The 14,712-nt window shown below is 38.2% G+C and overlaps 1 protein-coding gene across 1 annotated transcript; it reads right to left on the minus strand.

The window, feature by feature from the left end:
• Positions 1-6,797: 6,797 nt before the first annotated feature.
• Positions 6,798-13,843, minus strand: LOC139741721 (NAD-capped RNA hydrolase NUDT12-like). The gene is made up of 5 exons (XM_071652307.1): positions 13,710-13,843; positions 12,413-12,685; positions 11,337-12,025; positions 10,514-10,675; positions 6,798-7,368 (listed from the first exon to the last, which is right to left on the minus strand). Exons 2-5 carry the CDS (start codon positions 12,625-12,627, stop codon positions 7,046-7,048), a joined length of 1,389 nt encoding a protein of 462 aa, XP_071508408.1. The 5' UTR covers positions 12,628-12,685; positions 13,710-13,843; the 3' UTR covers positions 6,798-7,045.
• Between the last annotated feature and the right edge of the window lie 869 nt (positions 13,844-14,712).

A 14,712-nucleotide genomic window follows, 5' to 3' on the forward strand; every position in this document is an offset into this window, starting at 1 on the left:
GGATAATAGGACAGTAAACGGACAAGGACACGGACAGGGAAGGAATAATATATTGATGATTACGGTATAAAGAAAATAATGACGAGGATGACGATTATAATGATGATGGTATAATAATTACTATCATCATTATTATCACTATAACAATCACAGTTAGGAGAAGAGAAATGTTTTGAAGAAAGAATGGTGAACAATGCAACACACATTGATACGTTGGTGAGGAAAACAAAACGCAAAAAACATTCCAAAGAAATCCTTATATAGGCAGCAAGCTTTTTACCTGAATTTATGTGTCGAATTTTGCATGATTTTTTTTTTTTTACGATTGAGAAATACAAAATTCATTAAAAACAAAAAACAAAAAGGCAGCGGGCAAACTCACTTTAATGCAATCTGCGTTTGTATTCTAATTTGTCAATTTCATGATGTTTACATTTTTTACCAATGACAAATCAGCGGGACAAAAGTCAGCTTGAAGAAGACAAAAAAAAAAAAAAAGGAATACGCATGGGTCTGAACTAAATTAGGAGTCAGTGAGGTGACGACTGGCCCCTACAGACCTCATTATTCATATTCTTTTCTTTGAAGCGAAGATGTTATTAAGCCGTCAGTGCATAATTATGGTCACACTGTTCCCGTGTTACCACACGTGCCTTCCGTGAAACTTATTATCTTCAGGACACATCGGATATTCACTATTGTCATTGGTCTATACATTTCATTTGGATTCGAGATTTAACTTTTTAATGATTACTTATCTGTTTCTTCTTTTTTTTTGTCTTTTCAAGATAGTCTTCCTTTTTTTCTGATCAATCCGAGAAAAATTTGGCGTCCGTGAGGATACACACAAACACACACACGTATATATATATATATATATATATATATATATAGTTGCTCCACGTATTGGCAGTACTAGAAATAGCAATAATAGTGTCACAACAGTGGAATGCATTAAATGCCAATCTTGATTTTGATGGATAATCCGAATTTTCGAGGATCCTTCCTCTTCATCAGGGATGACAGTGCGAATTTTCACAGTGATATCACTGTGAAAATATCACTGTGAAAATTCGCACTGTCATCCCTGATGAAGAGGAAGGATCCTCGAAAATTCGGATTATTCATTAAATTCAAGATTGGCATTTAATGCATTCCACTGTTGTGACATTATTATTGCTATATATATATATATATATATATATATATATATATATATATATATATATTATATACATACATATATCTCAGAAAAAACAAAAACAGTCATTATTACAGGTTGAGATATGCCACAAGCAGGCAACCATTTCCGATATATGAGATATAGCCTTGTTCATGTATCTCCGTTTCCTTCCAGACTGTTATTGAAATATATTATTCACGATTTATGTAAGCTGGCAAGGACAATACTTTGGAAAGACTTCTTCTCTTCCGCCTCACCCCTCCTCCTTTTTCTTGTTCTAGTCATTGTCATTAATATCACTAGTATGATTATCATCGTCATCATCATTCTTATCGTCATTACTTGTATGTTTTTATTACTTTCTATTGAATTATCATTTTAAACTTGTTGTGGGTTAACCAGTAAATCATCAATTCAAATTCGTAAAAAATGGAAAGGGAAATTAAAAGACAAGGTGTTACAGACCTCCCTGGTACGCAATATTCATCATGATTTATTTTGTTCCATCACAAAGATTATCAATTTAAACGTGCTGTGGGTTCAGAAATCTTCAATTCATGTTGGACAGGAACAGAAAAGGGAATTAAAATGACAAGGGATTGCAGACTTTCTTCAAAATTCATCATATTTGTTTCATCACAAAATCTTTGCTAGGCAATTTCACGATTATCATGGGACTTACCCAGCATTGCAATAACGAATGAGGACGGAACAAATTTCAGTCTTCGGGGGAAATTGGATGGTGGAATGAGTAAACGATTTTGAAATTAGTGAATCACTTCATGATTACTGAATGCAAACAGTCACTATATAGTTACAATTTGTTTGCAATCACTGCTGGTGCCTTGGGGTTGGTGCTACTGACACTATCATCGATATTATCACTACCATCGTTATAGTTACCATCCACCTTACTGGTATACAAAACTCGTGGGAATGGAAAAGGGCCAGCGTCGTGCCGCCCATACGACGTTTTATATACCAGTGGCGGATCCACATATTTTGTTGACTATTTCATTCTTTAAAAATATTTCCTGCATCAATTGGTATGCCTAGGATGTGAATTTGTTTTCAAACGATTAATGGTTGTACTGAAAGTGTCAATTGCTTATTTTTAATATGCACATTCAAGTGAATGTTTATGATTGGTACAATAGTTATGTGTTGAACGAAATGAAAAAAAAAAAGACCATTGAAAAAAAAATACATGTACCCGTTTTCACATCAGAACAACCTATTTTGATGTATTTGCCATATGAACTTTGCAAAGAAACACAATTTCAAACTGGTACATGTATGAAGTTTGCAAATAAGCCAAGTCTGCTGTAGGTATACTCTACAAACATTATTATTGGCTTGTCAGTTCAAAAAGGTATACATAGGCGAATATCTATAGAACAATAAAGGGCACCTGTTCTAAGTATTTCAGGTAGTAGGAGTGTATTTCAATGAGGTATGAACTGGAAGTCATTGTTGGGCTTGCAGTTGTCCCAAACAAACTTAGGAAAATCTGGAAGCACAATATTACTATCTGCCCACGGCATGTGACTTCTTCGGCAAAACGTAAATCAAAAGCAACAGATTTACCGAGCGTTCAAGGTCGACAAGACGCACAGCGATTGCGGTAAACTCTCGCCAAACACGCAGGCTCGTACGTCGTGCGTGAGTCCAGTCGACAAGCACCTGTGATTGCGGAGAAATCGGCGCCCACAAAATGCCTTGTTGACCTTTTCCGAAGAAACAGCAGCGAGCAGGTATTTTCGATCGTGCAGGGCGTCTCAAATATCAAAACAGCGCGGTATCCCCGGGGGCAATTACTTCGTGTCTGTCTTCATTTGGCAACTTGTCTTCTCCGGTCTCCGTCGAAGGAAGGCAATAATAACAAAATTTCCTCCATTTCATTTGCAACCAGACACCGAAACCCCATGATAAAAGCAGGTCTTCTTCAGTATTGATGGTACACCGTTATAAGCGAGCTGACAAGCATATCATATCATTCCATAATCAAGTGCATAATTATGTGCATAAGGAACATCTCACAAAAGTCGTCGAAGGAAGGCAATAATAACAAAATTTCCTCCATTTCATTTGCAACCAGACACCGAAACCCCATGATAAAAGCAGGTCTTCTTCAGTATTGATGGTACACCGTTATAAGCGAGCTGACAAGCATATCATATCATTCCATAATCAAGTGCATAATTATGTGCATAAGGAACATCTCACACAAGTCATTTTTGAGTCTCGATATGTATATTTAAAGGTGAGCTACTGTACAAAGAGCTAATGTTAGATATTAAACACACTGGTTGGACTCAATAGGAAAACATTTTAGTTGATTTCAAAATATCAGGGCAGTGTCAGTAGTACGTGTTGTGCAATCTGTTGACAAAAAAAAAAACAATTAAAAATGGAAGCAGTTAAATAACATGTTATAATTTCACTAACGTTAGTATTATCAGACCCCCCCCCCCCCCCCAAAAAAAAAAAAGTGATTTTGGGCACAATCAATACTGAGACTGAATGAGGTGGTGTCACAATAATACATGTTCCTAACGACTTGTGCTTACCTTTTGATAATCTTAAACCCCTCGTCCTTGACTAATGACAAATCTGTGAAGAATACAGCTCTAGGATAAATGCAAAAATTGGTGTGATGGATACCATAACTTTTTTAAATTTTCAAATGAAATCAAAGAAAATTCATGTGAAGGTAAATTGAAGATGTGATGGAATGACATCATCACCTAATCTCCTTATCTCATTTATGTGAATCCAACAGAGTATTAGTCGCTGAGCAGAAATAAAGTTAATTAACCCAGAAGTACCAATCACTTTCAGCAATATTTCTAATGAATTTTCACAATTCATCTGTTTATTTTGCAATATCAATTTAGTCGACATCATTCAAAAATATTCACAATTCATTAATGTACAAATATGTTTGAAATAAATTATACATAATAAAGCTTTAATCAATACCAATGATATTACATTGTAATAAGGCATATGTATATACAATGTATCAGAAAGGCAAAAAGGGTCATTCTATATGGCCCACATTCATTCAAAGTTTATTCCATGGACTGTCACCAGTGTAAAATAAGTGAATCTTTAACAAGCTTTCACATTTGGATGTCTTTTTGCATATGTGATATATCATGCACATTTTGCAGTCCAATTTGCATAATCCACAGACTAAATTACACCATCACGTACCATCAAGAATTCCAACCTATGATTCTCAAATGTAACATTGTTCTGTAATGATTCTAAATACAAGTATGTATGTAAAGTTCATGACTTGTTTATCCTGTTTGGATAAAAAAAAAATAGTTCTCATGTTCAGCATCCCCCCCCAAAAAAAAAAAAAAAAAAATTAATAAAAAATAAATAAAAAAATAAAAAATGAATGCTAAACTAGCTAAAAACATTGAAATACAAGCTTTGCTAAAAATATTACTAGAGATGACATAATTCAATCACCATTGGCCCATGGAATTGTCTTAGAAGAGTAATAAGGCCTTTCCCACAGAAAACATGCTTTCATCACTCACTCCCCCCCCCCAAAAAAAAAAATAATAATAATAATGATTAAAAAAAAATGAATGGCATACTTGCTAAAAGCATTGAATACAAGCTTTGCTAAAAATATCAATAGAGATGACATAATTAAATCACCATTGGCCCATGGAATTGTCTTAGAAGAGTAATAAGGCCTTTCACACAGAAAACATGCTCACCACTCATCCCCCCCCCAAAAAAAAAAAAAAAAATCAAATAGAATAAAAGTAAGAATGTCAATACAGAGCTAAACATGTCTTCAAGTTTCAAATGGAAAAGTTAATCCAGTTGATGCACGTTCTGTTACACCATATTTTAAGTCAAATCTTGAGTCCAGAACAAAATTAAAGCTCAGCCCTGCTCTCAGTCAAGAAAGGACATATTTCACCAGATGAATTATTTTAATCGGTGGCATTTCACTGTGAAAACCAGGTAATCACAATGCTGCATGTGCATGACTCACATGTGATACTTAAAGAGATCATATCTCCCTACACATCAGAAATCATGGCAAGATTAGCCAATCACACCTTTGAGTTGTGGCAAAGATTAAAAGCTGAGTAAAAAGAAGGTACACATATTACTCAGTGTCAGAGATTTATAAAAAAAACACTATTCAAAATACCACTTGAAGGATATTTATCATGATAGAGATATGCTATTATCATAGTACTCACTTCATCTTTGAGTGAAATTCATTCAGGGAGTAAATTGTGAGGTAGATTCATTATACATCAGAGTCATCAAAGTCTGTAAACAAAATTCCTATTCTGTTAAAGTCACTTTGTAGACATAAAAATCAATTTGATACACACAAAACGCTGAGACAGTGTAAGAACAAACTTACATATCAATCAGCATAGTTTAAAAAGAGCTCGTAAGAAAATTCTGTTGATGCCATCTTCTGCAAAGAACTGGGATGTTTCTGACAGATGATGACAATGTGTCCATTTTCTTTTTTTTTTCAGGAGAGGAAAGAACTCACAAGATAAGATCACAGAGAGAACTGGTGATGGTAAAATCTGACTTGTACAGTGAAGCTATAAACATCTGCTAACTAGCACCTTCATTTCTAACCACGCAACATGTGCAACAAAACAACAATCAATGTTCACAAATACTTTGCACGAAAGTCATGTGTACTTCTCGATCCCCGCAGCGACACTTGTGACTAATTCTTAATTAATCTCATGCATGATTTTAATTGTTATGCAGGATGAAAAAAAATTTGAATGAAGTACAGCAGGTGAACCATGCTCTGACAACATAATCGCGGTATACATATACCAAGAATATTCATGTTATAATGAAATCTCAATAACATAGTCGCCAGTAGGTTGCCTCTTAACCCATTGAGGATGGGCTGATTTTCCTACAACATGCATTTCCCACAGACACCTGCCCGAGTATACTCGGGACTTGTCTTCAGTGGGTTAAAAGTACATATATGTAGAACTGCAGATGGTCAAGACACATTAAGCCATGCTTGTGTTGAATACAAAGTACAATGCTAAATTCATAAACAAGTGGGCATGTGTATTCGTAATCAACCAATAAAATCACCAGATTACACAGAATGATTGTTTACTTAATTTTTGTGGGTCGGTATGAGCAAAAATCCTGCATAGAGTGAGAAGGGGGGAGGAAATAATTAACTTGCTTTCAGTGACAAGATTTCTGTCTCTTACTACCTTCCATATGAAAGTGGAAGCATCTGTAGATCATAGTAAAAAAAACAAAAAACAGTCACATCCTCATACCACATACTGTATTGTGTAAATTCCTTCATACATGACACTTACATACACTGCATAGTGAGTGTTACCTATCGGCTTCATGTGTGATGAGGCGCAACCTACACCATGTGTTTGTGCAAGTGTGATAAATATAACATTTATACCTGGTTGTAAATCCTTTAAAACCATATATTGGGAAGTCCAGAGTCAACCCCTCCCTGTTCCCCCTCCCCCTTCCCCCTCCTCACCCCTCCTCTCATTCAATCTTGTGGAGAGCAGAGCAAGAAAGGGAATAACTACAGTTTCTGGTTTCATTACATGGCTGTATACATTCATTATCAAGAGGCTGGCTTACTGCTTCCGGAGTGACAAGACTGACAAATGGCATCTTTAAAATATCAATCTCATGATAATACTTGCTGTACAAATTATACAAATTTCAAAGAATTGACGTATATAATTTAGTATGAAAAGTGGCTCAGCCAAGGAATGATTAAAGATATTTTGTCGAAATCTAATTTCTATCACACTTCATCTCAGCAAAGATGATAATGCAATAAATCTATAGACTGGGAGCCATTCTCGCCCAGTATTTGATCAGCTGGTGGGCAATGGCGTTACTGGGGGGAATGAACATCCCTGACCCTGCTCCCAGATTCGAGGTCGCTCCCAGCATCTCGATGACTTCGTGACGCGTGAACCACCGCGCATCTTCCAGTTCCTCCATATCCACAGTGATCTTTGAGGACACCGCCTGGGCGATGCATCCGATCATGATCTGGGAGGGCATCGGCCACGGCTGGGAGGAGTGGTACTGGACCTTGCCCACAATGATCCCGCTCTCCTCCTTCACCTCCCGTCTCACCGCATCCTCGATCGTCTCTCCTGGATACCAGCCCGGGTGGAAATGTGAATGGGAACATGAATTGAGGAGAAAGTACAATATCAGACGATGGAGGAAAGACATACATGTACAACTATGAATAAGGCGAAAATGATGCAGCAATATCACACCATAATGAAATATATACATCATGTTGTAGAGTTTAATCCATTGAGGACAGGCTAATTTTGCTACAACGTGCATTTCCCATAGACACCTGACCGACTATACTCGGGATTCATACCCAACGGGTTAAAGAACAGTAATATACAAGTCTTAGTTGGAGATCATGAAAAATTGCAAAGGCGAGCTAATACAATGTAGTACAATGTTACCATAAGGCCCAATGCCCACTGTATGACCTGAGCTTGCGAGCTGGTGCAAGCTGGAGCAAGCTCCTGCATGCTGCGGTGAGGTCGCACAGTGGCGATCAAAGCTGGCACCAGCTAGCTTGAGCACGCAAGGTTTTGGACAGAAAATCTTGTGACCTGCGGTTAGCTCGCACCAACTCGCAAGCAAGTCGAACAGTGGACAACCCAAGCTCACAGCAGCTCGCAGCACCTCCCAAGCTGGGCAAGCTCGCAAGCATTCAAAAATATCTGCTCGTCCTTCCAAAAGGATACAAATCTCAAGAGAATTCATGGGAAAGTTAAGTTTTAAAGACAAATTCAAGTTCAGTTATCTAAGTTAGTTTCATAACAAAGACTAAAATCTTACAAGTATGCCTATATAAAAGTGAAAATTTGATAAAAATAAAAAGAACAGTGAAATCATGACATTGTGAAGTGTCACTAATTTCTGCAGAACTGTTCTCGTACAGTTGATATCTATATGCAAATGAGTTGATGATGTCATCACTTCTCAATTTTTCATTGCTAGAGTACAAAAGTAATGACAAACATTCAATGTTTCTGTTATCAAAGAGTAAAATATGACGTTATCCTGGTTAGATAACTTGAATAATGATCAGATAGACATGTTATCAGGATTTGAGACCCAGGCAAAATTGTGCTTCAATTATAAGCTGGAAATGTAAAAAATCTATGTGCAACGTATATGGCAAATTGTAAAAAAACAAAAGAAATGCAATCAAGACTTCACTATTTGGTTTTTTGTATTAATTGTTCAAGAACTGTTTCTAGAAAAAATTAATGAAGCTTCAAAATGCCATAACTTCTTTATTTTCATCTAATCTTTTTCCAATTTTAATAGTTTTTGCTAGAAAAATATTCCTTCCTTTCTGATTAAAAGCATAATTTACCATTTGCAGTTGAAACAAAAATCCAGCAATAGTGCTTCAAAATAGTTTTAAAAAATAGAAATATTCAGATTTTTTTTTTTCATTTCGAAAAATTCAAAATAGTTCTAAAAAAAAAATAGGGATAGAAACAACCAATGTAGAAATTTGAATCAATACAATTAATGTTAAGTATTGTTTAATACCGGTATACAAAATGTGAACAATAATTACAATGAAAATGTTTCTAGACTAAACCGTCTACAGTTATGGTTTAGTGAGAAAAATAGTGATACCTCCTTATATTTTAGGCTTTATTGCAAAATTCTTACAAGGTAGGATGTTTTATGATACAACTGATCTACACATATGCATCAAATGTGATATCTCGAACACTTTTTAAATCACTGCTCCCAATGGTAAACTGTACCTTTAACTCTCAGCTGCACTGTAATTCCCCTTTAAAAGTAACATATTCTAACATAAGATGACACTGTGCATTCCATTTAAAGCCCCATTCAGGCCAGATCCTGAGCAAGAAGAACTAATCGAGCAGTGATACAGGGACCAATTAAAGACTTACTCTACAATGTGGTGGCATTCAGATACCACAATAAGCCCAGTAAGGAGAAGTGGGCCGAAGGGTCCTCCAAGCTGGACCTGCATGGTAGGACCACTAATTATTGGTTGACCTGCAGTGCTGAAACCCTCAAAAAAAAGAAAAAAAAATGCTGATGATAAATGTTACACAAACAAGCAAACAAATGAAATAAAGCATGCCTGACCATTTCCTCTATGCACATCCACACAAGTATGCCTACTGCGCCCCTCCTTGGACACAAGCTCGGCGTGCGAAAGAATATGAAATTTGCTTATTCCTCATCCGTGCATGCATGCGTGGGGATGGATCAAAAGGCTTTTACTAGGGAGCTTGCAAAGATGTCGCACAGTGGGCATTGAAGAGGTCGCGTCTGCAATGAGATCGCAGCAGCTTGCTGGAGAGCTGGTGTGAGCTCAAGTTCACTTTCAACTCGTACCAGCTCGCAGGATCAGGTCGCAGTGTGCATTGGGCCATACAGAATATTTCAGACACTATGAGGACTAAAAGGACCCCTACCCTCCCCTAAATGACTGCCATAAATAACAACAGCGGAAAGCTGGAGGTCACTAACTCCTTGTTCTGCAACAATGCCAACATCATTTCACAGCTTTTGGTTCTACCATGACAAAAACTACATGATAATCTCTTTATGCTGCTAAGCAGAGCATCAACACAGAGGTGCTTCCTTTGTAGTTTGCTATAATGTACACATAGTATGAGGATTCATGACATCAATGTAACTATCCTTTCCGTCTTTCCAGTGGAGACTGTTAAAGGTTTTACGACATACAAATGCTACCATCAACATTACTTTTGCAGTGAAACGAATATCTAGAAACAATCCATATATTTTTAAATGCACCCTCCCCGAGACCGAGCATAACTTGCATGTTCCCTCACCATGTCTTGTGTTAGTTACATTAATATCACAGAAACATGCAAGTTATGCTGAGTTGAGGGGAAGGTGCATTCCAGTGTCTTTCGTTAAACATATCAGTACTTTAGCAATGATTGACAGATCGCAACCAGAATCTTGGTTTGGAAGATTTTTTTGTGGATGTATCCAAGTAATCTGAAGAAAAATACAAGAAAAATTATTGTAATATATGGAAAGTTTCTAGATATTCATTTCACCACAAAATGATGTTGAGGGTATCATGAATCGACATAAATCAATGTGCATTTGTATGTCATAAAACCTTGAAATGGATATTACTGTACAGAGACAAAAATACATTTACATGTACCTATAAATAGAGAGTTACATGAGGAATGGACAACACACAGCTAAGAATTTCACAAATTGTACCTGGTTCCATGAAACCAGCAAGACATGAATACATCTTTCCAGGAAAGCCCTTCTTTCTGCCAAGGAGAACACTCTTGCCATCTTCGGACACTACAAGCATGATCGCCACAGGATCCAGTCGTGGGTGGCAAGTGTTATGTACTCCTTTGAGGCTTCGACACCCTGGGGATTTCAGAAAATGTCAGCAAATCAACACACGATACTGTGCTATCTCGAATACTGTATGAGGCAAGAAGTTTGTGGATGTTTTGCAATTAATAAATCGTCGCTGGGGTGATAAGACCTTGTATCTGCAATTCTGGTGAAAATGAGTTTTTTGGATTAATGGTCAAATAATGGGTTAAGTGATGTCCTGTCCAAATCCCAACTGTCTTACTCCAAAAATGAAGCCACCACGGCATGTCGAAGGAAAGGCTATCCCATTCGCCACAGTGCTTTGGCCGCCATGTTTTTTGGCTCTCCTGAACATTTGACATTTTGTAGATACGAGGTCTTATCGCCCCAGCGACGAAATAGATGATTGAGTTCAGCACCAATACAATTCACTTCTGCAGGGCTTGTTTTCTTCTTTTTTTTACTTTAAAGTTTCAGGCATGGAAGTGAAAGAATTCAAAATTTTCAGCATCTGATAATCTAAACATGATGCAAATTCATTGGCCATTCACTACTTTAAACATTCTTGAATAAATTCTTAAATCCATTTACATTCTTTGGTAATTCAAATATGTCTTATGTATATCTCTCTATCAGTTAATATTCTTCAATTACAGATCACCTCAATGCATGTCTATTCAAAATAGCATTAATATGAATAATAGTTCACCCTCTATGGTGCATATCCTCTTGTATCCTGCATCTGCCATCGTTGTCTTGGCTCCGCATGTTGGGCAGAACTTGTAACGGTCGTGCCAGGCCAGCATGGACCTCCCCTGAGCGATGATACCAGCATCTTCCTCTCTTAACGTCATGAGCGCCAATCTGTTCCTCCTAGATAAGGCCTCAGCCTCTGGCTTCACTTCCTGCATCTTCTCATCCGGTATACTCGTCACATCCAGGGCAAACCACGCTCCTTCCTGAAGGCGCTCTCCTCCATTTTGCTCCTGCTTTGGAGAGGCCTTCAGACTCTGGTGCACTGGTCCCACACCTAAAAAGACAGTGGAAGATTCCGCCTCATTCAAAGCGAAGGAGATCTCCCCATATGTGTATGCAGCAAGGGCATACTGGAACGATCCATCACTGCTCTCTGAAGGGGTGACGTAAGGGTTCAGGTCTCGGTAGAGCACATAGGTGGTGGTGGGATCTCTCATGGCGTCGTCCAGCCACTGTCGGTCAGTACGTCGGTGGCTCTGCCGATCCAGAGGATTGACACCAAAGAAGTTGACCACATCCTTCTCAGCAGCCTTCTTGGCCTGTGGATCACTCCGCAAGAGACTGACCACTGAAGAGTGGTCCCAGAACTCAGCAATGTCCAGAGAGTTTTGCCCTGATTTGTTGCGGAGAAGTGGATCGCACCTGCATACATTAAGAAATTCATGCACACAAATGATGCAAACACATCAAAATGGAGCAACATAATACTTGGCTGGAGAGATTACAGCATATGATCATTTGAGATCAGGGATGTGATGTCAAAAGGGCAGATGCTAAAACCATTTCCTATACCAAAAATAATTTCAATCTTATGAGTGTATATAAAATTTACACAGTAGTCAAATTCTCATTTGCATTGATTCCATTTGCTCTCCAAAAGTCCTTTGGCTGTACCGGTATGTCCTTTATAGTATGAAAAAACTTCACTGTGGTCAGTGCGCAGCAAGATAAATGAACAAAACAAACAAACAAACAAAAATAGAAAAAGATACCACCTTTCCCGTTTGCACCACCTGACCATTCACTCACCCACAGTCTAACAGGAGCTTGACCACCTCGGCATGGCCATTGCGGGATGCGAGCATCATGGCCGTCCAGCCCTGCTCGTTGCGCTCATCGAGACCAGTCTTCAAAGCCTTGAGCATGCGGGCGACCTTGGCACTGTCGCCCTGAGCAGCACCACTCTGGAGCTGGCTGAGGATTTGCTCTCTGGGAGACGTGGCGTCCCTGACCGTGGGATCCATCTTGGTTTGGTCCTGTAGCTGAATTTATTGAAGGCTCTCTAATCTGATCTTGATCCACCTGGAAACCAGAGTGTTATGAATGAGACACAGATCATCATCATTCTTCTAAATTTGGACTATGAGCTGCCACTGTGTGAAAGAACAAAGTCATGATTTCCCTTTGATCTATAACTGTGCATTCGATAAAAATTATGAGGAGCAAATATTTGTAGAGTGCTGCTACAGAAATGTATAAATGAGTTGATGGCATACATTTTTCTCTAAAAACATAAGTCTATAGATTTAGTATGGGGTGTGTGTCATGGCACTATCATGTAAATGGATGGGGTATATTCCACTGTGGTTCCTTTTCCTACTAATACTATTTCTGGACAGAACTGACTTTTGTTTTATATCATCATCATGAATAAACATGCAAAACTGACTTTATATTAGTGTTTAAATGAATGTTTTAAGATTGCTCAGAAAGATGGCAGCATCAAACATCAACATCACAGCCAAGAAGGCACAACACCATTAACATATAGACCACATCTAGGTCTACACAGAATTCTTTTGTGCATCCTTTGAAAAACTGACAAGTGCTTGAATAATTTCAGCCGATAAAATGAGATCAGCAGTGACACATAACAAGTACAAAACAGTGCAAACTACAAAAACAAAATCCTCGCATTGTCTTTGCTCGGGGCTATTAACCATAACATTTCTTAAAATGCAATAGCTGGGCTTACCAAGAAATGTCTTTTGTTTAATTACAATTAGTAACACTACTAAAACTTGTTCGCTAGTTGTCAGGCACGCTTACAATATCTCTCTACATTCAATGCGGCACAACACTCACAGTTCGCTGTGCAGTGGGCGCCTAGCGTTAGCTCTAGCTCACCGACTGTGCTGCAAATCCACAGCTGATTTTATGGTCAATATTTATTTTGTAAATTGTGCAAAATCATGCCATGATCACGGCGATGACAATCATAAATACGTCATATAGGCGGACGACAACAGAAGCTTACCTATTAATCAGTAGTAATTGGGGATCGCGTTCATTAGTGATATGTAATATCACAGATTGGAGGGCTTACCTTCAATATTTTGTCTATCTCCCATTCCCCAACCTTGATCACACATTCAATTGACGAGGGTTTACAACAACCTACCTACATGTACTGTATTGCGTAAGAGTTGCAACGCCGAGACTGATAGACTTAGCAGAAGGGTGATATTATTTCCCTATGGAGGTGGTAACATTACGGCTGGTATACCTCATTGATTCTTTCGAAAAACAACTAAAAAGAGTCTAGCAAACACGTAAATCTTGCACCACTGGCACTGCATTTCGGCAATTCGGTGCATTTTGTATGCGCACCGGTAAGTGTAGCCCGTACGTAACACATGCACGGATGGAAGGAAAAAGACGCATCTGAGTTCCGTCCTGTCAAGAAGCCAAGGTGTTTGTTCTGGGAAACGTAAGTTTACGCCGATATGATAGTAATGTCAGGTTAACTTGAGGCATTTCATATTCAATGTCATATTTCTCTGGCAGCTACTACGAACCGAACCGCTTGCACTGACTAACGTTAGTGTGCAGCTAATCACCAGCTGTCTACACTGACATTTAAATCATGATAGTCCCAGAAATGTAATATAATGTTGGATGCATATGCATGTAGTTATTGTAGGTTATAAAATTTACTAGACGTCTATGGTTCACTTTTAAAATACACAATAACCGATATAGACACTATGGAAAAATAGGGTAAATTACAGAATACCGGCAGCCAATCACGGAGAGCGCAAATCGCTCTGAAAAGAGCGTAATTACGCTTGCCGATAGCAACTATCTGAAATATTAATCCGATCTGCGATACGGTTCGTGATTCGGCTGTCGACGATTGCATTTGTTTACGTGTGTTTTCTTTGATCTGTGCGGTGAGAAGTGTGGTATCTTACGTTGTTCTCGGGGGTTTCGGGGGTGTCCCCCGAATAATGTAGTTCTAGATCCTGACGATGCTAGTCTAGACTAGCCGTTAAAATTTACCCGAATTTACGATGTATACTCACGTTTTCAGGAGTCGAGGATAGTCC

This window comes from Diadema antillarum, unplaced genomic scaffold (assembly GCF_040938485.1).
Source record: "Diadema antillarum isolate AM-2024a unplaced genomic scaffold, OU_Dant_1.0 seq00000946_RagTag, whole genome shotgun sequence".
NCBI classification, from domain to species: Eukaryota; Metazoa; Echinodermata; class Echinoidea; order Diadematoida; family Diadematidae; genus Diadema; species Diadema antillarum.